Raw genomic sequence first — 25,078 nt, forward strand, 5'->3', positions numbered from 1 at the left:
TCCAGGGGTGGAATGGTGGAGGTAGCAAAAGGCAGCTTAGTCAGGTTATGAGCAACCTTTCACAGACCTTTTACTCCATACTAGGATATATGGGGAAGGGTTAAAAGGATGTGTGAGTCTGCTGCTACCAGCTCCCTCCTTGATAATTCACTGGAACCATTTACCCCAGGAGGTTAGATATAGTAGAAAGCTTTACCGCACACTGGGCTGCACGGTCTTAAAAGAACAGGTTAAGAATTGAAAGAGACACGTGTACCCTACTGTTCATCGCAGCACTGTTTACAATAGCTAGGAAATGGAAGCAACCTAGATGTCCATAGGCAGATGAATGGATAAGAAAACTGTGGTACATATATACACAATGGAATATTACTCAGCTATTAAAAAGAATGCATTTGAATCAGTTCTAATGAGGTGGATGAAACTGGAGCCTATTATACAGAGTGAAGTCAGAAAGAAAAACACTAATACAGTATATTAACACATATATATGGAATTTACAAAGATGGTAACAATGACCCTATATGCGAGACAGCAAAAGAGACACAGATGTAATGAACAGACTTTTGGACTCTGTGAGAGAAGGTGAGGGTGGGATGATTGGAGAGAATAGCATTGAAACATGTGTATTACCATATGTGAAAAAGATCGCCAGTCCAGGTTCCATGGATGAGACAGAGTGCTCAGGGCCCGTGCACTGGGATGACCCTGAGGGATGGGATGGGATGGGGAGGGAGAGGTGGGGTTCAGGATGGGGAACACATGTACACCCATGGCTGATTCGTGTCAATGTATGGCAAAAACCACTACAATATTGTAATTAGCCTCCAATGAAAATAAATAAAAAAAGAAAAGAACAGGTTAACAGGGATACCTGGCGTGCTGCAGTCCACGGGGTCGCAGAGTCGGACACGACTTGGCGACTGAACAACAATATCTAAGTGACAAGAACATTCACAGTCAAGGAAATTCAGGTAGTAAATAAACGTGGAAAATATGTCATTTCATCGGTAATTAAAGAAACACATTCAAACAAGGCGGGACCTAGTAAGCAAGAAGACTCAGGCTGTTAAGGTGATGGGGAAGCAGGCCCCCATCGCCGTAGAGAATCGGGTAAATACGAAATCTCTAAGGGTGGGGAAAGTGAGGGATTCTGTGTGTTGCAACTGAGAACTGGAATTCAGGCGTGGGAGCGTAGTGGGCGCGAGACACTGCACCAGATGGTGAAGTGAGGGGCAAGGAGTTGGGACGAGACCGGTTCCTCCGCGCCAATGAAGGCCAGATGCTTGGGCTTCTCTAAAAGGAGTTGGGGCGAGACTGGTTCCTCCGCGCCAATGAAGGTCAGGTGCTTGGGCTTCTCTAAAACGAGTTGGGGCGAGACTGGTTCCTCCGCGCCAATGAAGGTCAGGTGCTTGGGCTTCTCTAAGTAACTGATAAACCCGCCCTTTCTAGAGTCAACACTTTCGTAATTGGCTCAGGGATTCACCAATAGGTACACAGGAGGAACTTCCCGCCACCTCTGGCGCCCGCTTTTAAACAGCCGTGTAGTATTTGCAACTGCGGGCGGACTTCTCAATCTAGCTTGAAAAAGGCGGCGACTTCCGCTTCTATGCCCCGCCCCTAGCCGGCATAGCTCCGCCCACCAGGCACAAGTCTAGACTGCAATTGAAGGAGGCGGCTGCTCCTCAATGGCCTCGGGGCTCAGTGGGTTCGGTTGTGAGTAGGAAGACGCTAGAGGGTTAGAGCCCGGGTAAGGGATTTGCTAGAAGGTGGTGTTCCTCGGGAGCTTGAGTGTCACCGCTGTGACAGCATCCGTGGCCTCCGGTGAGTTTCCCTTCTTGGCTGGGTTTGGGGCTGGGATAGGAGGAGGTGCGGGGTCCTTGGGATCCTGGTTGAGGCTTCCCGGAGGACTTATCTCCTCCCTCCCCAAATCCCGGGGTGGTGGATTGCTTGCGGGTGGCGGGGCTCCGCCTTTGACTTTGAAGTGTTAGCCAGATCTCAAGTTCCTACTTAGGAGTGACGTTTGGGAAGCATCCTCGCCTCCTCCAGACTGCTAGGGTAACCCTGAGACCCTGCCCTGGGGACCCTCGCCGTGGTTACCCGGCGCTGTGCCTGGCTCACAGTGGGTGCTCTGTACACGTGTGTTGACCGAGTGCAGGGGACCTGGCAGCCCAGGCCAGCAGCCCCAGGCATCCTGGGCTCCGTGGTCCTTCGGTCTCGCAGTACCTGTTTGTTGTGCCATAGTTGAAGCCAAACGGAGTTCCTTGGTAAGGATTTGGCTTATTCTTCGTTCAGCCTGGGGGTTCCTACTCGCAGCATCCTCTGGGCACCCTGAATGTATTTGTTCAAGCTGTTGTCCTTAGTACTGATCACAGGTTATTGTCATTTGCCTTTATGTCTGTTTTCTTTCCTTACACTAAGTCCTAATGAACTTTGTAATCTTGAACAGTGCTTGCAAGTAATTGCTGAATGAATAAAACAGGCCTAGTATGTTGCAAGTCTGAAACAGACTAATGTTCTCTGGCTGTTTCCATTCTTGAAAGGAAGCTAGCTTATAAGCAAGTAAGTAGCATTTCCTACCCCCCTAGGGCACTTAAAAATCACTTTTGTGGCACTTAGCCTTTTCTGTCTTACAGCCATGAACTTGAGTCTGATTTAACCTGAATTTTGCCATATCCTTCACAATGTGAGACAATGTATATGCACTTCCTACATGTGAATGCACTCAACTAAATGAGTTGAAATTGAAGCCATAAGAAAAGTACAAGAAATCAAGACAGTGACTAAATTCATGAAGGAACAGGATTGGGGGGGGGGGTGCATCTTGAAGAAAGTGTTATTTTTATCCCAGAAAAAGTTGCATTATTTGAAGGACGGTTTCACACACAGGGCACACTCACCTTTTCTCAGATATACTGAATGCTGTCCATTTGTTTAACATCTTTTGTAGCTGGCAGACTTGTATTCATCAGTAACATGTTATATAAAAAACAAAACTAAAATGTATTGATTGACACACAGTATAGGGCACTTTACATACACAAATCTTGTGGATCTTCATAACCAATCTTTGAAATAGTACAGTTTTTATTAACTGAAACCCTATTTTATTAATGAAGAAGTGGAACCAGTTGTGCAAGTTTGCACAGCTGATAAGCGAGCGAGCCAAAACCTAGCCCCTGGTTGTTTGAATGAGTGCCCTCTTTCTAAACCACTTACAGCCATGCTGTGTCCTTTAAGATCTATTTCTAATCTAAAGCCTTTCTTTTGTGAAACTTCTTTCAGCCTTCTTTTCTTCTTAGGCATAGTTAATTTGTGCTGTGTACTTTCTCTATTACAGGATTTGTTGTAATTCCCAGGAGAAGGAAATGGCAACCCATTCCCGTGTTCTTGCCTGGGGAATTATGGACAGAGGAGCCTGGTGGGTTATAGTCCATGGGGCTGCCGAGTCCGTTGAGACTTAGGGACTAAACAGCAACAGCAGCATTATAATAATTATTTATTTGTATCATTGTTTCCCTAAGGGAATGTGAGCTTCCCATGGCTGATGTGATGTTTTAGATACATCTGGGCTATATAACCTGGCAGACAAAAACCTGATAAAATTTTTATTGAAATAATGAATCTGTATAGAGCAATGTTCATTCAACAAATACTGGTTGTTTGGACTTAGAGACTGTCATAGAGAGTGAAGTCAGAAAAAGAAAAGCAAATGTTGTATATTAGTGCATAAATGGGGAATCTGAAAAAAACTGGTAAAATTGATCTTATTCACAAAGCCAAAATAGAAACACAGATTTAGAGAACAAACCTATGGATACCAAGAGGAAAAGGGGGGTGGGGGTGGGATGAATTAGGAGATTCAGACTTGACATATGTACATTATTGATCCTATGTATAAAATAGATAACTAATGAGAACCTACTGAATAGCACAGGAAAGGCTACTGAGTGCTCTGTGGTGACCTAAATGGGAAGGGAAAAAAAAAGGGAGATATATATATATATATATATCTGATTCACTGATTTCACACTGTAGTTCAGTCAGTTCAGTTGCTCAGTTTGTGTCCCAACTCTGTGACCCCATGGACTGCAGCATGCCAGGCTTCCTGGTCCATCACCAACTCCTAGAGCCTACTCAAACTCATGTCCATAGAGTCAGTGATGCCATCCAACCATCTCATCCTCTGTCATCCCCTTCTCCTCCCACCTTCAATCTTTCCCAGCATCAGGGTCTTTTCCAGTGAGTCAGTTCTTCGCATCAAGTGGCCAGAGTATTGGAGTTTCAGCTTCAGCATCAGTCCTTCCAATGAATATTCAGGACTGATTTCCTTTAGGATGGACTGGTTGGATCTCCAGTCCAAGGGACTCTCAAGAATCTTCTCCAACACCATAGTTCAAAAGCATCAATTCTTCAGCGCTCAGCTTTCTTTATAGTCCAACTCTCACATCCATACATAAGTACTGGAAAAAACCATAGCTATGACTAGACAGATGTTTGTTGGCACAGTAATGTCTCTGCTTTTTAGCAACTATATTCCAATAAAAATTAAAAAAATAGTACAAAAAGTTACTTATAAAACAAAAATAAGTGTTGGTTGTGTGCCTCACTTGTGCAAAGTGTGGGGGAGATACATTTTAATAATTCTGCCTTTAGAGTGCCTATAAGATGAGGCAAAAACTGCTGCTTTTGCTTTTTAATGTTTCATGCAATTAAACATCCATTGATCTTTGTCCTTGCAAGGAGGGAAAAGAAAACAACCAGGGACAACAAAATGAGTACTAAATGGGACATATGACAGAACAGTCTTGGTAATAGGTTCAGAAAAGAAGTTATCTGAGAAGAAAGCATTAAACAGCTTGCTACTAAAAAAAATAGTACTGTATACTTACTCTACATCTTGGTTTTTTAAAATGATTAATGTATGGAGATGTACTTCATTATTTTTACTAGTGACTCACTATTGCCAAATTTATTCAGAAGTACTTTTACTAGGGCAAATGCTCTTTTTGATATATTGGTAGTTTTCAAGATGGTGTCCCCAGTTCACACTTTAATCAGCAATTCATGAGGATGCCTGTTTCCTATAAAATAGCCACCACTAGGTGTTATCAAAGTTTTTTGATTTAGTGGTTGAATGTCATATTTCATCAGCTGTCCATTTTAAACTGAGTTGTTTGATTTCTTTTTTGTCTGTGCTGGGCCTTCGTTGCTGTGCACGGGCTTTCTCTAGTCGCGGGGGCTCCTCTTGTTGCAGAGCGCAGGCTTCAGTAGTTGTGGCACATGGGTTTAGTTTCTTGGCAGCATGTGGGATCTTCCTGGACCAGGGATTGAACCCATGTGCCCTGCTTTGGCAGGCAGATCCTTATCCACTGTACCACCAGGGAATTCCTTCTTTTCATTTCTTTGTGAGAACTGTGTTTTGGTACTTTGTCTCACATTTTGCAAGTATTTTTCTCATTATTGTTTTACCTTTATATATATTAACATGTTTGACTTGCTAATGATTATTTTTGCTACATACAATTTTTTTTTTGTGGTTAAGTTTCTGTCAAGTTTTTCCTCTTTATGGCTTCTGAATTTATTATCTTGCTTTTTTTTAAAGCAACATCTTTTATTGTTCTGAATATTAAAGCCTCTGATAGAAGTAATTAGTATATGATTAATATGCAGAAGAAACGCATTAGCTTTTATTTTACATTTTAATTAAAACACGAATTATCTTTTTAGTCACTTTTTTTTTTTAATGCCAAAGTAAGTTTATCAAATATACTTTGATGCCTAAAACAGTTTCTTATGGTCTCTGACAGTTTGTACTTTTCAGAAGGAAAGCTAATTTGTACCTTTTCTTCCCGAGTGGAGAGAGATTTTGTTCTTTCACTTAGTTTCAAAAATTTCTTCTTTATGATATGGTTTGGATTTAAAACATCATTCAAAAAAAGACAGTTGTGTCTTTTACATTTTCTTCACTTGGAAATACCTTGTAGAATTCACTGTTATCTATTACTATTCGAGAAAAAGTAGTTTTTTTTTTTTTTAATAGCTATGTTTAGCAACAGGCTCTTGTAAATCTCAATGTTCTTTTTCAGTATTCAACAGGAGTTGATGGCAAGTTAGTGAAGGGTAAAAAACGAAAACAACAACCCTCTCTCCTTTTACCTAATAAAAGAGAAGTTAATCCAAATTTTGTATTCTGGCTTTAAGTATAAAATTCAGGAAAAGGTGGAAAATCTCATAAAAGTTAGAAGCAGGAAAGATTATTTAGTCTTTAAGGTCCAGCTCAACTGCATTTCTTTTAAGGTGCCAGGATTTAAAGGGGGTTGTATTTTCATTATCTGTTATCTATAATATTTCATTATCTATAATATTTCATTATTATATATGATATTTCTACTGTCTTTAGTGAACTTGATGTTCAGCTGAAATAGTGAAAATCCCTAGAGACATGAGCTTGTGTGTGTGTGTGTGTGTGTGTGTGTGTGTCTGTGTGTCTGTGTGTGTGTCTGTGTGTCTGTGTGTTTTCCCCTCAGCGTTTCAGCTACATTCCAGCCTCTTTACCATATTCAGATCTCCATCTTCTGCTGGTATACAGAGGGTTCTTGTAGCCGCTGAGTGGAGACAAGGTTTAGATTCCTCAAGTCTCTATTTTCCCTCTCAGTGAAGAAGGGTGCGTGTCCCTTCCTCCGGTTGCCCTGGCACAGGAGCAGGTCTAGTCTAAGAAGCAGAGGCTGGACGGGTTTGTTGACGTGAGGAGTTTGAATTCCTAAAGTTGAAATGAATGAGGTGGTTGTAGGGACCAGAGAGGAGAGGAGTAAAGAAGTTGAACCACAAATTAGAGCTTGGCCAAGAAACACAATTCAGTCCTTGAAAAACAAACAAAATTTGACTTATGGGAATTATCAGCGTTGAAATTTGTGTTCGTGTTCATCTGTAAAATCATATTCCATCTATTCTAATGTGCACATTTTCTTTTCACGTTCTTTTTAAAGGCTGCTCCCCACGGCTGACAGGATCTTAGTTCCTTGACCAGGAATTGAACCTAGGTCACAGCAGTGAAAGCACTGAATCCTCACCCCTGGACTGCCAGAGAGTTCCCTTCTTTTCACATTTTAACATCTGCAGAGTTGGACCTCATTTTAAAATGAATGACTTGTCATAATTTAATTGGCCACATCTTTTTCTTAGCAGTACAAATGAAACTGTGTTATACAGTCAAGGGCACCTTCAATCTGATGAAATGGAATAGCTTTTGCTGTAGAGCTACAAAAAAGTAGCTTACATGGCTTACATACAAGTTTGTGATCTTAGTCCTCAACTGTTAACATGCAGGAGCTAAGTTCTTCATGGTAAAATGTGTTTGGATTGCCGGGTCTCTGCTTCTCATTTCACTTCCAATTTAATGACAGTTTAGAGCCTGAAAAGTGCAGTCCATGAGCTGTGGCCCAGGCTCACATCAAAGTGCATTTCACTGGCACACACAGGAGTGGACTGAATAGAGGGCAGTATTAGGCCGTGTAATTGATGACACCTGCCAGCTTTTTTGTCAGGATTCTTTGGAGCTTTGAAATTCTGGGTAGTTTCTGTGGAGTGTCAGGATCCCTAAGTATTATTTAAACCATCAGCCGTCTTTTGACCATAAGTACTTGAAAACCCATCTCCTGCTGCCACAGCAGTGACCATTCTCCAGGGAACACTTGCTGTTGCTTTTGGACAGTGGTATAGCTTCACATCCTTCACTGATGTTTTTCCTGAGTACTTTTTGCTAGAACCTGATTTGATCAAGCTTAAGAGCAGGACATTTAACACATTTTTGTTGTGTGCTCTGTGGAGTTTGCCAGGTTGTAAATGCTTTTTTGGGTAGCAGTCATTAATACAGCATATAGTGGCTCTCTTTCTGAAAAACATGACATTTGTATTGGTGATATTCAAAAGATGAAATAAGAACTTCCCTGGTGGTCCAGTGGTTAAGATTCCATGCTCCCACTGCAGGGGGCTCGGGTTCAATCCCTAATCAGGGAACTAGATGCCACATGCCACAGCTAGCGCAGCCAAATAAATATTTAAAAAAGAATGAAACAAATTGTGGATGCTACCTGTGTCATATTTAATACATCAAGTTGAAACTTTGAGTGTATTCTTAAAATTTTTATGTTTGGGCATATTTGTGGTTTATTATTATTTTTGTGTGTGGACAAAAATCTTACTGTTTTGAGTTATGCTTTCCAGACCACAAGAAAGGTCTAGTCATAGGTTTATTAGCTTTTGGCATTTTTTCGTCTGTTTGTGAATTTCTGTTATAATACCTATTTTCTGTGAATCATGATTTAATTTGTAAGAACGCTCTTTATATTGATATTTGGAATACTGATCACTTGTCATGCGCGAGTTACATATAGCTTCTCCCTGGCTGCACCTGTCTTTTTGTGTATGGCATCTCTTATGTAGTTTGCTCTGCAGTAGTTTTTGTGGGCTGTTTAAAAACTAAACATCTTTTTGTTCCTGCAGGAGGACCATGTCACTAGAATTTGGCAGTGTGTCCCTGCAGACACAAAATGAAGATGAAGAATTTGACAAAGAAGACTATGAAAGGGAGCAAGAGGTAAGTTACTCAGAAGAAGAATTCTAAGCCCAATCTTAGAAAATTTTACATTCTAACAAAATTATATCATTTTGTGTCATTTCAAAGGATTTATAGTTCTTCTTTTCCTCTATCCTGAAACTTGATCGGCATTTTAAACGGTAGATGAGTGGAATACTTCCTTTTTATGAGAAAAGAATAAAACACAACTGTGTATGATGCCATCGGTTAAATGGTTAGATTCTTTAAGATCTTTTCATTTAGGAGGTAGTGATTGATCTTGGAGGCAGAGATATACTTGCACGGGCAAGTCCAGCAAAGTTCTTTGCCTCAGGTATTCCACATCCTAGTGGAGGCAGATGATAAACAAGCGAACAAAGTAATTTGTGTGAGTAATAATTTAGCACTGATAAATGATAGGGAAACAAAATATAGTGATATTAAGGCAACCGGCTGGGAACTGGTTGGGGAAGGTCCCTTGGAGGAGGAAATGTTTGAGCTGAGCCTTGAGTCGTGAGATGAAGCAGAGATACTGAAGCCCAGAAGGAGAGTACTCGAGGCCAAGACACAAGTGTTAAGCCTGGAAACTGTGAAGAGAAACCTCCATATCTGTGAAATAGCCAGAAGGCTGTGGTGTTGGGATTGTGTGAGCAAGGGGTTAGTGGTGGAGGCAGGTGAAGAGGTGCCGCCAGATCATGGGATGTCATGGGAAGATGTTTGTATTTTTTTCTAGGAGCAGTGGGAAGCCAGTGAAGGATTTTAAGCAGGGAAGTGATGTCTGATTATATATTTGAAAGATCTTTCTGAGTGCTGTGTTGGGCGAATACATTTAAGGAGAAAAGGAATAAGAGAAGGAGATTATATTATATGTGTGTGTGTTTAGTGGAATTCTTGGCCCAGTAGTAATAGTAGCAGCCGGTGGGAATCAGTTTGATTGTTATGATTGTTTTTAGTTTGAGTCAGATTTCTTGATTGACTATAACAACAGGTTTTTGTACTGAATGTTGATATGACCCATTTTCTTTTTTTCTTTCAAGTGTTTTTTAAATTTTTTATTCATTATACTTGACTTACAATGTTGTGTTAGTTTCAGGTGTACAGCGAAGTGATTCATTTATCTTTTTAGATACTTAGATTCTTTTTTTAGATTCTTTTTTAGATTCTTTTTCATTGTAGGTTATTATAAGATATTGACTATAGTTCCCTGTGTTATACAAGAGGCCCCTGTTTGGTTATTGCTTTTATATATAGTAGGTTATATATGTTAATCCCAAACTCCTAATTTATTCCTCCTCACTTTTCCCCTTTGGTAAACATAAGTTTGTTTATTATGTCTGGGGTCTGTGTCTGTTTTGTAAGTTCCTTTGTATCATTTTTTTAGATTCTACATATAAGCGATAATATGTTTGTCTTTTACCATCTGACATGCTTCACTTAGTATGATAATCTCTAGGTCCATCCATGTTGTTGCAAATGGCATTATTTCATTCTTTTTTATGGCTAATATTCCATTGTGTATATATACCATTGTGTAAATCTTCTTTAACCATTCATCTGTCAGTGGACACTTAGATTGCTTCCATGATATGACCCATTTCCCAATATGTAAAATAGTCATTTTTAGTAGTTACCATGGACTGTTTATATTAATTGGAAGCAATGAACAGGGTCAGTTGCCCCCATGGCTGGCAATAGCATTAGGGTAGAGACAAAGCTGGCAGCTTGGTGGATTTTGTCTATAGACATGTATTGTTTTTTTGCACAGTGTTTTTGAAAAATTGAATCTAAATTTAAAGATTGGAAAATTTCATGTAGCAGTCCAGAGTATCTGGCCTATCTTGAAATAGGCAACATGTGGCCTGTTTCTGCACACAGTAGTAGGCGGGCTGGAGCTGAGCGGTGGCTCTCTCATTCCAGCTGGCCATGGTCCCCCCCACCCCAACCCCCAAAGAAAACAAAACATGGACTTGTCCCCCCCCCCCCCACTAGCTTCAGTCTTGTAAATTCTCTGCCAAGTCACTGAGGGCATTGGAGTTTGTGACCCTTGCCAGGGTTTCCAGATTTTGATAGGGGCCACAACGATTATTGTGGCAGAGATGGGGTTGAGGGTTTTCTGTTACTTTTTGAACTCATAGCATGAGGTTTTCATAACCTTGATGGCCTTGGGTAGTTCACTGGAATTTAGCTACTGGGGTTCTTGAGAGGATCAGTTTGAATGTGGTATTGATTAAGGAGACAGTTAATTCTAGATGATATAGAAGATAGCCATTGGGATCATTCTTTGATAGATCATGTGCTGGAGTAGGGAATTTCCAGAGGAAAAGGTGATCTTAAGAGGTTAAGTATTTGAGAGTGATTGTTTCTAGCACAGTAGAAGAAAATAGCTAGCTAACTTGGACTCTAACATGATTACTATGGATAATAAATGTTATCCATATGTTAATGAATGTTAAATGTCATCCAAATGCTAATAAAAAGTGTTTCATATTTATTAATAAGTATTTTACCTTTTTAAAAAATAGCTTCAAGGGAAGAAGTGAGATCAGAGGTTAGAATTTCAGCAATAAAATTCAGAATTTTTCTAAAAATTCAGCCATATATATATATTTTGTCATCAGTTGGTCAATTCAGTTGCTCAGTCGTATCCGACTCTTTGTGACCCCATGGGCTGCAGCACGCCAGGCTTCCCTGTCCATCACCAACTCCCAGAGCCTACTCAAACTCATGTCCATCGTGTTGGTAGTGCCATCCAGCCATATCATCCTCTGTCGTCCCCTTCTCCTCCCACCTTCAATCTTTTCCAGCATCAGAGTCTTTTCCAATGAGTCAGTTCTTCGCATCAGGTGGCCAAAGTATTGAAGTTTCAGCTTTAGCATCAGTCCTTCCAATGAATATTCAGGACAGATTTCCTTTAGGATGGACTGGTTGGATCTCCTTGAAGTCCAAGTGACTCTCAAGAGTCTTCTCCAACACCACAGTTCAAAAGCATCAATTCTTCAGCACTCAACTTTCTTTATGGTCCAGCTCTCACATCCATACATGATACTGGAAAAACCATAGCTTTGGCTAGATGGACCTTTGTTGGCAAAGTAATGTCTCTGCTTTTTAGTATGTCTAGGTTTGTCATAGCTTTTCTTCCAAGTGGCAAGCATCTTTTAATTTCATGGCTGCAATCATCATCTACAGTGATTTTGGAGCCCCCCCCAAATAAAGTCTGTTACTGTTTCCATTGTTTCCCCATATATTTGCCATGAAATGATGGCACTGGATGCCATGATCTTTAGTTTTTGAATGTTGAGTTTTAAGCCAGCTTTTTCACTCTCCTCTTTCACTTTCATCAAGAGGCTCTTTAGTTCTTTGCTTTCTGCCATAAGGGTGGTATCATCTGGGTATCTGAGGTTATTGACATTTCTCCTGGCAGTCTTGATTCCAGCTTGTGCTTCATCCAGCCTGGCATTTCACATGATGTACTCTGCATATAAGTTAAATAAGTAGTTAATATAAGTTAATTAAACAGCAAATGTAACAATGTGATTTTGCAAAGCATTTTCCATCTAAAGTCACTATGTAATTTCATCATGGAATATTACAGAAATATAGTTGTTGCTGTTGTTGTCATTGTGGTTGCTGAAAGGCCTAAAGTTGCTGGTAAAGCCACATGTGGTTTAAGGTAGACTGTCGTTTTGCTGGAGCTGGCATGTGATTTCTGCAGTGTCACCAGAAGTAGTTCTGTGATTGCTGTTTGGTTGTCCTGTGGCTCAGTGGTAGAGAACCCACCTGCTGTGCAGGAGGTGTGGATTCAATCCCTGGGTTGGGAAGATCCCCTGGGGAAGGGAATGGCAACCCGCTGCAGTATTCTTGCCTGGAGAATCCCCATGGACAGAAGAGCCTGGCGGGCTACAGTCCATGGGGTTGCAAAGAGTCAGACACGACTGAGCGACTGTCACTCACACGTGTGTATTTTGGAGCTGGTGGTTTAGGGTAGAAGAAATTAGTGATTTGTGCTTATCAAGATAATACTTGCTGATGATCGTTCACTTAGTGATGATATATTCATAACCTGGAAAATGATCTTGAGTAGAAAGATAAGTAGTTTGAGTAGCAGATGGCAGACAGAAACTTGTACTGGGAATACAGATTTGAGTCCGTCTTAGTTTTTATACTGGTGCTTCTCTAGGAGAATAGTAAGCTCAGTTGAACTTGGAATGGTGTAGTTTAAAGACTGTTGCCATCGCAAAGCCTTTTTTCTACTTTTAACTGCCTTGTTTGATTACTTATGGATATGTTTTGTCTCCACTAGGGGGAGTTGTAAAGCTAGCATTTGTTTGCATTTTATTTTCTTTGATTTATTTAGTGAAATTTTCTTGTCATCACCTAATAAAGCAAAGAAACAAATAGTGGAGTGTTCATATTGTGTTTTTTTGTTGTTGTTCATATTACATTTTGTTTTCCTTTAGCAATTTCTTACACTTTATCTGGGACTTTCCTGGTGACTCAGTGGTAAAGAATCTGCCTGCCAACGCAGGAGACCTGGATGCAGTCCCTGGGTCGGGAAGATCCCCTGGAGAAGGAAATGGCAACCCACTCCGTAGGACTGCCTGGGAAATCCCAGGGACAGAGGAGCCTGGAAGGCTGCAGTCCAGTGTCACAAAAGAGTCAGACATGACTTAGCGGCTAAACAACAACAAATACTTTATCTAGATGGTGCCTTTGAAATGTTTCCCATAATATAGAGATATTTTTTCAGGAACTGTCATAATGGGAACAAAAACACTGAACTCTGACTGACTGACACGTACTTGTATACAAACAGGTAGGACTGTGTCTTCCAGTGGCCAACTGAATGTCACGTGGAAGAAGACAGGAGTGGGAATGGAGAGATTCAGGTTCCCCTGCCGGCCCAGGGGCTGTAGCTCTTGCTTTCGTGGGCGTGCCCTTCACTTGCTCTCGGCCTCGTGCTCACCTTTAGAAGGAGAGGTTTGGCTTGGGGGGTCTCCGGTGTTCCTTCCAGGCCTTAAGTTCTATTATGTCTCACTTGCAATGTTGCTGATATTTGTCTAATAAATGTTGCCATGTTTCTTTTACAGATGTGTGACAATCTAGGCAAAGTCTTCCCCACTAAGATTATAAAATTTGTTTTAACTAATGAAAAGGATTTAAAAAATTTTTTTGCATGTATTGTAATTCATAGACTAAAGCTCTAGCTGCCAAGTTATTTGGCCCTTTGTCAGTCCCATATTGGGCCTTTTCAAGGATGCTTTTATTAATAACTTGGCTCTGAGGCTAAGATGAAGATTCTACTTAGTGTGTATCCGTGAAAGCATTATTTCACAATTCATATTTAAAAATATCAGAATTGGTTCATCAGTGTACTTGCTGGGCAACTTGTTCAGAAGGCAGATGATTGCTGGCCACTCCATTTGCTGCTGTCCTCTGGGGAGAAGATGTATTATGTGCTTTGTAATCTGAGAACTCTTGCTTTCATGAATATCAAGGATTATAGACTCTGAAGACAGTCTGTTTAATTAATTTAAGCTGAAGAATCTTAAGAAAAGGTTTACATGTTCCTTGTTTTGCATTCCCCTTGAACTAGGCTTTTTGACTGTTCTATGTAGATTATTGTAAAAGCGTTTTGTTGCTAAAGGTCTTTGAGTAAAATGCCCTCAAAGAATTTTTTTCTTTATTTTTTCAGGAACAAACACATGAGCTAGTAAAGGGAGAGGAGTTCATAGACTAGTTTAAAATGCATTTCAGTAGGGGTCTTAGCAATGCAAATTGTCTTTTTTCTAGGGAAAGTATCTCTTTAATTATTAAACGCAGTTGATAATTCAATCGTATTCCACCAAGAGGATTGCATTTGCAACCAAAAGACAGTATTACTTCCAAAATGAGGGGAATTACATCTTGCCATTTATAAGGATTGTTATCTTTGTTCTTGAATCTGTATTTCGTAGTTGGGTGGATCTTTAATGAGGAAATTTTATAGTTTCTAAAATTTTCTATTTGGTAACATGCATAAGTTGATATGATAATTTTGTGTTTTATGGCACAAGGTTCAAAAGCAAAATCTATTTGACAGTTGTATGAGGAAGGTACCCTTTGATCCCAGGAATGGAAGCCTGGGGCAGGTGGTATTTTGTTTCTGAATGGCCTTATTAGGAGGAGGAAGCTCATTTAACCTCTCTCTGTCCTCAAAGTTATGGAGCCGAGGAATGTAGCCCAGCTACAACAAAGATCCTGAGAAATTTTTTGAAGGTGAATGAAATGATTTAAAAATGTTAGTACATTTTGTACAATATTCTATAAAACACTAAATGCAGTAGGGATGTTTTGCTACTTGACAAGTTTACCTATGGATCCGGAAGCATTTTGAGGAACTTAATTGCTTATGCTCAAATTAATTTTCCTCCATGGATGCCAGTTTTGTTAATTTTGTGGTGTCACAAAGAAAGCTGTAAGAACTGCTTGATTATTGTGTAGCTTTTTCTACCTTTATGGGAGGGGTTGTAAATTGTACTGTTTAGATGTTCCTATTAAGGTTTTTCTGAATCATAAGGCTGTGTACTAGAACCTCACTGAAGGTGTAGAAGAAAATGTTTTTTCTTTATAGGAGTCCTTATTTGATTTAAGTATAAAACATTGATTTTATTCCCTGTGTTATATGTGGGTATAGTCTTTTTCCTTCAAGTTCTCATAGGTGCTTTTTTTCTCTTTGTGAATTTTGTCTTTGTAAAATCACCTTGCCAGTTTTCTCTTGAGTCCCATTGTGGTATCCTACTATATTGATGTGTTCTGTTTTAGTGTTCGTTATTCTTTGTATCTTTAGGTCAACTCTGATATGGCTAATTCACAAAATGATTTTTCAGTTACCTATGTGAGCAGGTGGCCAATAAGTCAAGGTCCTGGTTGTTAATATCAGTTTCATCAAGATAACTTTTCATTGGAATAGAATGTTTTTCTCTTACTTCATTTTTAGAGAAACTAATGTATTGAGAACACCTTCAAACAAACAATTCACTCAGTGTTAGAAATATGTATGTGGGTGAAGAAGTGTCCCCCTTCCCCACCTCACATATGCCATTCCATTCCCAAGTTTGACTTCACCAAAACTCTGTTAACAGTTGGGGCATTTTTTTCAGACATTTCTTAGGATAGTTTTATTTAACTTTTACCATATGCATTTTAAGAACATCTTTTAAATTATAAATGTAATACTCAGATATGTTTTATAGCTACACTTCATTTCTTTCATTCTAATGGCAGAGAAATAGGGGAAAAAAACCTGCCATAGACTAAGCAACATCTCATTTTTTTCTTCCGGATTTTTATAGAGTATTTAATATCTTGAATATTGATTTATTACATAGTTTTACAGGATTGATTTATATACTGTGGAGGAACTCGGTCAATTTGCTAATAATCTAACTGGTTCAATTCAGTTCAGTTCAGTTGCTCAGTCGTGTCCGACTCTTTGCGACCCCATGAACCAACCGCAGCACGCTAGGCCTCCCTGTCCATCACAAACTCCCGGAGTCCACCCAAACCCATGTCCATTGAGTAGATGATGCCATCCAGCCATCTCATCCTCTGTCGTCCCCTTCTCCTCCTGCCCTCAATCTTTCCCAGCATCAGGGTCTTTTCAAATGAGTCAGCTCTTCGCATCACGTGGCCAAAGTCTTGGAGTTTCAGCTTCAACATCAGTCCTTCCAATGAACACCCAGGACTAATCTCCTTTAGGATGGACTGGTTGGATCTCCTTGTAGTCCAAGGGACTCTCAAGAGTCTTCTCCAACACCACAGTTCAAAAGCATCAATTCTTCGGCGCTCACCTTTCTTTATAGTCCAACTCTCACATCCATACATGACCACTGGAAAAACCATAGCCTTGACTAGATGGACCTTTGTTGGCAAAGTAATGTCTCTGCTTTTTAATATGCTGTCTAGGTTGGTCATAACTTTCCTTCCACGGAGTCAGCATCTTTTAATTTCATGGCTGCAATCACCATCTGTAGTGATCTTGGAGCCCATAAAAATAAAGTCAGCCTTTGTTTCCACTGTTTGCCCATCTATCTGCCATGAAGTGATGGGGCCGGATGCCATAAACTTAGTTTTCTGAATGTTGAGCTTTAAGCCAACTTTTTCACTCCTCTTTCACTTTTATCAAGAGGTTCTTTACTTCCTGCCATAAAGGTGGTGTCATCTGCATATCTGAGGTTATTGATACTTCTCCCAGCAATTTTGATTCCAGCTTGTGCTTCCTCCAGCCCAGCGTTTCTCATGATGTACTCTGCATATAAGTTAAATAAGCAGGGTGACAATATACAGCCTTGACGTACTCTTTTCCTATTTGGAACCAGTCTGTTGTTCCATGTCCAGTTCTAACTGTTGCTTTCTGACCTGCATACAGGTTTCTCAAGAGGCAGGTCAGGTGGTTTGGTATGCTCATCTCTTTCAGAATTTTCCACAGTTTATTGTGATCCACACAGTCAAAGGCTTTGGCATAGTCAATAAAGCAGAGGTAGGATGTTGGCAATTTGATCTCTGGTTCCTCTGCGTTTTCTAAAGCTAACTGGTGCTTAGGTTTAAAGAGAAGTCATTATAAGCAGTCCTTTGACCCTTTAGTAACATAATGTTTGAATCTTCTTTTTTTTTTTCCTGAAAGAGAAACAACTTTATTTAGGTATAATTTAGGTTCCGTATTTAAATTGTACAGTTCAATGACCTTTTAAGAAAAGTTTATTTTTAAATGTACAACAGGCTCCAAGACAACACTTCATTCTAGATATGGGTGGCAATAGATGTTATGGCAGGGAACCCAGATGCTTAAACAGGAATAGAATTGAGGATCACTTCAATGACCTTCATTAAACTTACCTAGTTGTGCAACCATCACCACAGTCAAGTTCTGTAACATTTTTATCTCCCCAATAAGATTCCTCTTACTAATTAACAGTTAGTGATGATTCCCATTCTTACCCCTATGGTCAGTAGCTCAGTCATATCCTATTTGTGACCACATGGATTCTTCCGTCTATGGAATTTTCTAGGCAAGAATACTGGAGTAGGTTGCCATTTCCTTCTCCATGAATCTTCTGATTATTACAAATTTTAAGTCATTATATTGGGATTTGAAGACATTTACAGATACTGAAATTCAACAAATTAGACAATTCATTTGTCTCTTTGTCACAGTTTATCTTGAAACTTGAGGGAATTTATCTCGTTGTTATAAGGCAGAATGCTAAAGATGTGATTTTTCTGGAAAAAAATTGGAGAGCAAAATCATGTGCTTTTATTGTCAATTTTAGTTATACTTTTGAGAGTACTGTATCTATAAAAACCTGAATCTTACAGCCTTCTTTCTACTCAACTTTTTGTAAGAACCAAACATTGTGTATCTTTTCATCATTGGAATTGGATGGCTCTCTAGTAATTAGTCACTCTCCAAGAGGTTTTCATCATATTATTGGAGCTTCTAAGGGCTTTCAAGGCCACCTGCTGCTGCTGCTGCTGTTACCACCACCTGGGTACAGTGCATTTGGCCACTCAGATTCCCTGGAGGGTGTCTGATTGCCAAGTCCTCCAGGTCTGATTACTGGTAGAATAGGATTCTGAGACTCAGATCTGCCCCCCGGATAACATGATACAGTGATCGTGCCATTATTATGACCTGCTGTGTTTGCCTAAAGAAGTTTTAAAAGCTTTCCTGCTGTACGTGTACCTGAATCTAAGACCTCTAGAAAAAGATAAAGCCTTGCAATATAAATCCTGATATTTATGTGTTCCCCTTCCCCCAGGTGAACTGACAAACATAATTCCTGTGGAATTTAAGACCTTTATTACATAGAGAAATTAGGAAATTCTTTGACTTCTACAGTCAAAATCACTGGAGCCAAGGCAACTTTGGTTTTGCATCTTGGGTCTAAGCCAGTGTTGTATTGACGCTGACCTCCCTGTCTCAGTTGCAGCAGTTACTCACAGATCTGCCTCACGATATGCTGGATGATGACCTGTCTTCCCCGGAACTTCACTATTCAGACTGCAGCGAGGATGGCAGAGAGGAAGAGTAAGGACCTGAAACCCCTTGCATTTGTATATCACAATGCTTTGAGTTTTTTTCTTTAGATACTCTGCAGGCAATAATAACAGATATGATTGTAAAATTGTAGACTACTTCTTAATCCTTTAGGTAACATTTGGAGGGCACCCATGTTAAAATCTTGAGGTTCTCTATGGTGTCTCTGTCTAAATAGATGATAAGCTGTAATTTAAAATACTGATTTTTCTCAAGCACACATCATTCTGAGCAATTGGAGATGAACTGGACTGAGCATCAAGTCCTGCCTAAATCTCCAAATGTAAATGTAAGTATCTGGCATGAACTTGACTTTGAGGGTGGGAATAGATCTTTGTACTTTTCTCTTACTCTTGTTATCTAATAGGCCTATAATGAGATTCGGGATATATGTATTGGAGAGAAAAGTGGCAATGGCTGGGAAGAGAATCAAAGTAGAACTGAAGACCAACATCCTGTCTACCATCCTGAAGGAGGTGGAGATGAAGGTGGAAGTGGTTATAGTCCTCCGAGTAAATATGAACAGACTGATTTATATCACCTTCCTGAAAACTTTAGGCCATATACCAACAGTCAGAAGCAGGAATTTAATAGCCAACCAACCAATGTAATTACATTTTCAGATACTCAAAGGAATCATTTTCAGGTATTGTAAAAACTTGACTTTCAAGAAATTTGTGCATGTGTGTACACACATTTGCTGTGTGTGTGTGATTAAGAAATGTTTGTGAAAAGTGCAATAGTAACATTTAAGTACAAATAATGCTGAGGGTGCATTTATTCAGTCTCATGCTGAATTAGTCGTGCAGTTTTCTGTTTACAGTCTAATTAAATCATCTTAAATGAGAATTTTAAAATAGAGACTTCGTGGGAATAATTAAACATTAAAAGTTAAGTCTGTCAAAGAATAGCCACCTTTGTCTACTGAGTTTTCTGGCTTCTACCATTAACCCTGCTCCGGTGAGAAGCTATGTTCAGGTACTCTGATAGAGTTTAAAAGTGGTTAATCACCTACATGACACCAGACAGTTACCTTGATGATATAGCTCATCACCCTTATCACAGATTTTGCTTCAAATACTTCAAAGCCTGTATCTGTTGTGATGATACAGCAGTAGACATGATGAATGTTAAGAAAAGAAATACTTTCCCCCTCTGCCTCTGGAGAGTTTGATGAATAAGACCTTAGGATATAGTTAGCTGCTTCTTAGATTTTCTCAATGACTATGAATGCCTCATTTCACTAATAGATATTCTGTGTTACCTGATGACAGGATAATTTTTGGTCGTTTTAAGGTGGTCATTTCCCCTTACTTCCCCTTACTTACTTATTTCCCCTTACTTCCCTTACTTCTCTATAAAACGTTATTCATCCCACAAAAGTTGCTGAGTATTTGTTACGTATGAGTCATTGTGTTACATGTTATTGTATAGATGTGTTTTCACGACGTTGGCATCATCTAAATTATTCTTAAATGTTTATATACAATCTCACTGGAATTCTTGAGTGTTGTTTATGGAATTGGCTCTATTATATGCTCAGAAGTACAACTAAAATGTGAGAAATTACATATTTCAGGCTTTCTGTGAACTTTGTTAAGTAACAGTAAGTGCTATTTTTAAGCGGAGATGTATGTATAAAATTTGTAATCGTACTACCATTAAGTTTTATAACAAGTTGTCTAATTCAGATAATTTTTTAAGAAAAGAGCAAATCCTAATTGTCAATTTTGTCTTTCACCTTGTAATAGCAGTTTGGTATGTCACAAGGTCCTAGTTGTCAACCTTTGGAATCATATAAAGTGACGTATAAACCTTTTCAGTCTTCTGCCCAGAATAATGGCTCACCAGCCCAGGACATTGCAGAAAGTGACACATTTGAAGGCCTACAACAGCAATTTTTAGGAGCTAATGAAAGTAGGTATCAAGTTTAAATTTCTTAACCACCTATTTGGAGAACTTTGAGCACTGGGAGTGTGTTCAAGAATTACGATTTTTTTTTTTTTAATAAATTTATTTATTTTAGTTGGGGGCTAATTACTTACAATATTGTAGTAGTTTTTGCCATACATTGACATGAATCAAGAATTATGATTTTAAGTAAGATAATGAGATTTTTTGAAAAGAGTCCAATTTTAAAAGTTATATCCTGAAGTTTGAATAAGCTGACATGAAGTCTAGAATTGACTTCAAATATCATGTTGTTGGGGGGTAAGTTTGCGTGGGGATGTAGATAAAGTGAGACTGGCCATGAGTTCACAGTTGTTGAATCTAGGTGATGGTTTCATGGGGTTCATTGTACTCTTTTCTCTACCTTCTTATATATTTGAAATTTCCCTTAATGAAAAATTAAAAGAAATTTTCTCAGTCATTCTATTTGGTCAAGACTTAATTAACTTCATATAGCATATCTTTCTTAACAGAAGTCTAAATTGGAAAATGAAATGTAGTTTTCTTTTCAATCTTAGATTTTTTTCATTATATAGAAACGTAATTTAGTAAGTCAACCATTATCAATAAAAGTGCTACTAGGGAATTTTGAGGGGATCCAAATATTCAAAACTAAAAACCAAACTTGACTAATCTGAATCTTTGTTTTCATATATCCAACTTTTGTCATCCTACTCTCTGGCATGTGAAATAACTTCTAGTTATTGCTGAAGAGCCAGTGTGATTCTAGAATGTGAACACAGGTGTTTTCTTGGTATTACATTTAAGAAGTGGGGGAAAAGTCATATCAGATATTCTGGTTTCCTGGGCTGCATGCACCAAAGAGAAGACTCAACCCTAGTGCCCTAACTTCATGGTGCTGCTTCCATCTTATGCTCAGGCTATAGGATAGTTGCAAAGAACACCTTTTCCCCCAGCGAGCTGACAGCGAATATGTGGGCAACCTCTCTCTGTTCCTAAGTTTTTGTGGAATGAAGACATGAGGAGGTGGACAGTGTGTGTCGCATAACTCTGGGGTTAAGTAAGTAGACATCACAACGGTGGCCTGACACCTTGATGTTATTCTTTCAGTTCTGCTGTGTTCGGTTACCTTTGTATTGCCTGGTCATTTTGCATATATCACTTTCATCACTTCCTTAACAATCTGCATTTTTATCCAGTTGATTCATTTTTTGTTAGTTACACATTTGCCTAAATTTGACATCTGAAAGTTAATTAACTTAATGGTAGTGCTGAATTTAGTGATTATAGGTTCTTAGTAACAGTAGTTTAAAAAAATGAGCTTGAAGAGAGGTGTGGCTTGTAGATTGTGTTTATTCCTGGATTAGCCATGTTCTAAGGACCAAGAGAAGTTTGACTTGTAACAGAGTTTTCAGCCTTCAGTTGGGGGTTTCAACCATATCTCTTTTAAAAAAAGATTGTTTTATTTGTTAGCAAATGGAGCCTGGTGGGCTGCCGGTCTATGGGGTCGCACAGAGTCAAACACTACTGAAGCGACTTAGCAGCAGCAGCATTGTTCTCATAGGAAAATATTCATCATTGTGTAGTTGAAAGATAATCCTTCTTCTGCGAATCACTTTTTTCTTTTTCTCCCCCAGTGATTTTTAAGTGGTCCTTAAAATGACTTTATTTCTGAAAGAAGACCTCAAAATTTTTTATTAATCTATTCTTTAATTTATTAATTCAGCAGTTATATGCCAGTACAAATGAATTCATTCTTGCTTAAAATAAAATATTTTGAGAAGGATGGCTAGAAATTTTCTTTGAAAATGGTTTTATAGAAGCTGATGTACTTTTATTTTTCAGCTTAATGAGAGCTTGGAGCTCTATTCCATTGTTATTGGTATGTACTTATTTTTCATTGGCCCGAATGGTAGTGATTCAGAGGTATACATTAATTAATGACTTTTCAGACTTTCCTGGCAGTGACCACAGTAAGAAGTACATTTTTTTTTTTTGCATTGTGATGAGGTCTACAATATTTATATAAATATTGTATAAATAAGTTTCACATAGTAATACTTATTTATGCTACATGATACACTCTGATCATATTCTGTCTTGTTATTACCAAACCAAAATTTGGATCTTCTTGCCTGCTTGCAATAAAGCCAATCTAACCAACACCTGGTTGTGGTGAAGGAAAAAGTGTGAAAGTGTGTCACTGAGTCGTGTCTGACTCTCTGTCACCCCGTGGACTGTAGTCCACCCGGCTCCTCTGTCCATGGAATTCTCCAGGCAAGAATACTGGAGTGGGTTGTCATTCCCTTTTCCAGGGGATCCTCCCATCTCAGGGCTTAAACCCAGGTCTTCTGCATTGCAGGCAGATTCTTTACTGAGCCACCAGGGAAGTGCAGCATTTATGATAAGGCGCTGTAAGAGAAGCCCTGGACAGCTGATGCTTAAAAAGGTCAAACTCCTTAAATCGCCTCTTAAACGCTCCACTTGCCTTCACTACGATCAGGTGTCAGTAGATTGGCTTTACTGCATGGGGGTGAGCAGACCCATGTTTTTGGCTCCGTAACATTGTTTATTAAAAATGCTAGTCACAAATCTGCTGAATTGATTTCATGATACCCTAAGTTGTATTTGCAGTTTGATAAAACATTGCCTGAAATGACCACAAATTTATATTTTGATATGCTTTTATCTAATAAATTGTCTTTAATTCCCAAGCAGATTCTGCAGAAAATATGCAGATTATTCAACTTCAGGTTCTTAACAAAGCTAAAGAGAGACAACTGGACAATTTAGTTGAAAAGTTAAATGAAAGTGAACGTCAAATTAGATATCTGAATCATCAGCTTCTGATAACCAAAGGTAAGAAAACAACTGTTTGGTGCTGTCGTGTTTGAGGTCTGTAGAGCTATATAGCTTGTTTCCAGTAACCTCATTTTAAATATGAAGCATAGAGATTTGATGCACTTGATGAAGGGCTCACGGTGAATCAGTCAGAACAAAACAAAAATCCAGGGCTTTGGACACATTGCCTTGGACTTCTTTCCAGAACATACATTTTGAGGTCCTCATTTTTTTCCCCTTCTTTCTATTCTGTTAGACTAATAGAATCAGTGAACATTATATAAATATGCTGATGGCATTCCATCTTAAAAAGCTGTCGATTCCTTATGTAGTTTACCTTGGATAAAGTATTCCAGTTCCCAGAGAGACTTGTGTTTAGTTTGCAGTATGTTTTCTGAGCCTATGAATTAGCATAACATTTCAATCCAAGTAAGAGTTAGTGATCCTGAACTGCTTTGAGAGTGCCAAGGAGAAAATGTGGTCATCTCTGGGAGAAGCAGAGTATAAACACAGATTTCAGATTACAATTGCTCACTCTTTGTGCTTTCTGTAGTTTCGGTCAGTATTGAACTCTCATTTGTAGAATAATTTTGTGACTGAACTCCAGCTTATTTCAAACTTAATTGATAGTGAAAAGATCTTTTTGTAATGCTCATGAAATTTATTTTTGAGAGAAGAACTTGTGAACTGTTACAGTAAAGTATGTGGGAAGAATTAAAGAGTAGGTGAATTTAAGAGGTCATTGAAAGTATGTAGAAAAAGTAATTTTTCCTCAGATTGTTTCTTTGATCAGCAGGGGCTTGTCATATCTATGTAGCTTCTCAAGTAACAGATATCGAAATGATTTTTTAGGGGATCTTTTGGTTCCTAAAGGGATACAATAAGATTTTTGAAGAGAGTGGTTGCTGTTCTGTAGAAAAAATTTTTTTGATGTCACTCACATTCTTTTTTTGAAGCTTTTGTAATTTTCTCCAAATCAAGTGAAGTTCATTATCTGAACTGAATTAAATGCAGCAACATTAATATATGATAAAGATCTGATATTTGATAGATTGTGGCAATTAGTATTCCTCTGCAGTAACATATTACTTATATAAAATTTTTTAATGTTCTAGATGAAAAGGATGGTTTGGCCCTCAGCCTTCGAGAATCACAGAAACTCTTTCAGAATGGAAAAGAAAGAGAAATACAGCTTGAAGCACAAATAAAAGCACTGGAGACCCAAATACAAGCATTAAAAGTCAATGAAGAACAGGTAAATATTTGATCTTCATTATTTACAGTAAAAAGTTGTTGATTACAATGAAATGTTAGTTGCTTAATGTTTTGTACTGTGGGACTAAATTTAGAAAAACTTTGAAGTTTACACTTTCTTCTCCCATAAGTCAGTCTACATTTCTTTCCCTTTCCTTGGAGGAATGGGTCTCCCATTCACCTAGTCATCTATCCACCAGAAATCTGGAGGAGAGCTCAGCTTCTGTGTTCCTTTGTCTAGTCAGCCACTACGTTGTGTTGAGTCTCCTCATTTCTGTCCACATGTCCCTATTTCAGTATTTTATCGTCTTTTGCAGAAGTCTCATATGTAGTCTCTAATCTTTTACTCCTTCTCTTCTTTCATCTGGCCATCTGAGTAATCTTTCTGAAGCACAGTTCTAGTTATGTCTTTCCCTTAA

General features: G+C 38.8%; 1 protein-coding gene across 50 annotated transcripts in view; it reads left to right on the plus strand.

Moving 5' to 3' along the window:
- Positions 1 to 1,148: 1,148 nt before the first annotated feature.
- CEP152 (centrosomal protein 152) overlaps positions 1,149 to 25,078 on the plus strand; it is a 96,232-nt gene continuing 72,302 nt past the window's right edge. For 5 of the 50 annotated variants that reach the window (XM_081508478.1, XM_081508465.1, XM_081508484.1 and 2 more), the window contains exons 1-8: positions 1,728 to 1,824; positions 8,506 to 8,599; positions 18,541 to 18,644; positions 18,870 to 18,942; positions 19,021 to 19,299; positions 20,405 to 20,570; positions 23,283 to 23,423; positions 24,521 to 24,660. In XM_081508478.1, the coding sequence (XP_081364604.1) occupies positions 8,513 to 8,599; positions 18,541 to 18,644; positions 18,870 to 18,942; positions 19,021 to 19,299; positions 20,405 to 20,570; positions 23,283 to 23,423; positions 24,521 to 24,660 (990 nt within the window). In that variant the 5' untranslated portion in view covers positions 1,728 to 1,824; positions 8,506 to 8,512. Of the gene's footprint in view, positions 1,341 to 1,727; positions 1,825 to 2,168; positions 2,268 to 3,340; positions 3,422 to 8,505; positions 8,600 to 18,540; positions 18,645 to 18,869; positions 18,943 to 19,020; positions 19,300 to 20,404; positions 20,571 to 23,279; positions 23,424 to 24,520; positions 24,661 to 25,078 lie in introns of those variants that run through there. The other 45 variants (XM_081508463.1, XM_081508473.1, XM_081508477.1 and 42 more) reach the window with 29 other exon arrangements.

Source organism: Giraffa tippelskirchi, chromosome 7, assembly GCF_054371585.1.
Source record: "Giraffa tippelskirchi isolate mGirTip1 chromosome 7, T2T-mGirTip1v1.2.pri, whole genome shotgun sequence".
NCBI lineage: Eukaryota > Metazoa > Chordata > Mammalia > Artiodactyla > Giraffidae > Giraffa > Giraffa tippelskirchi.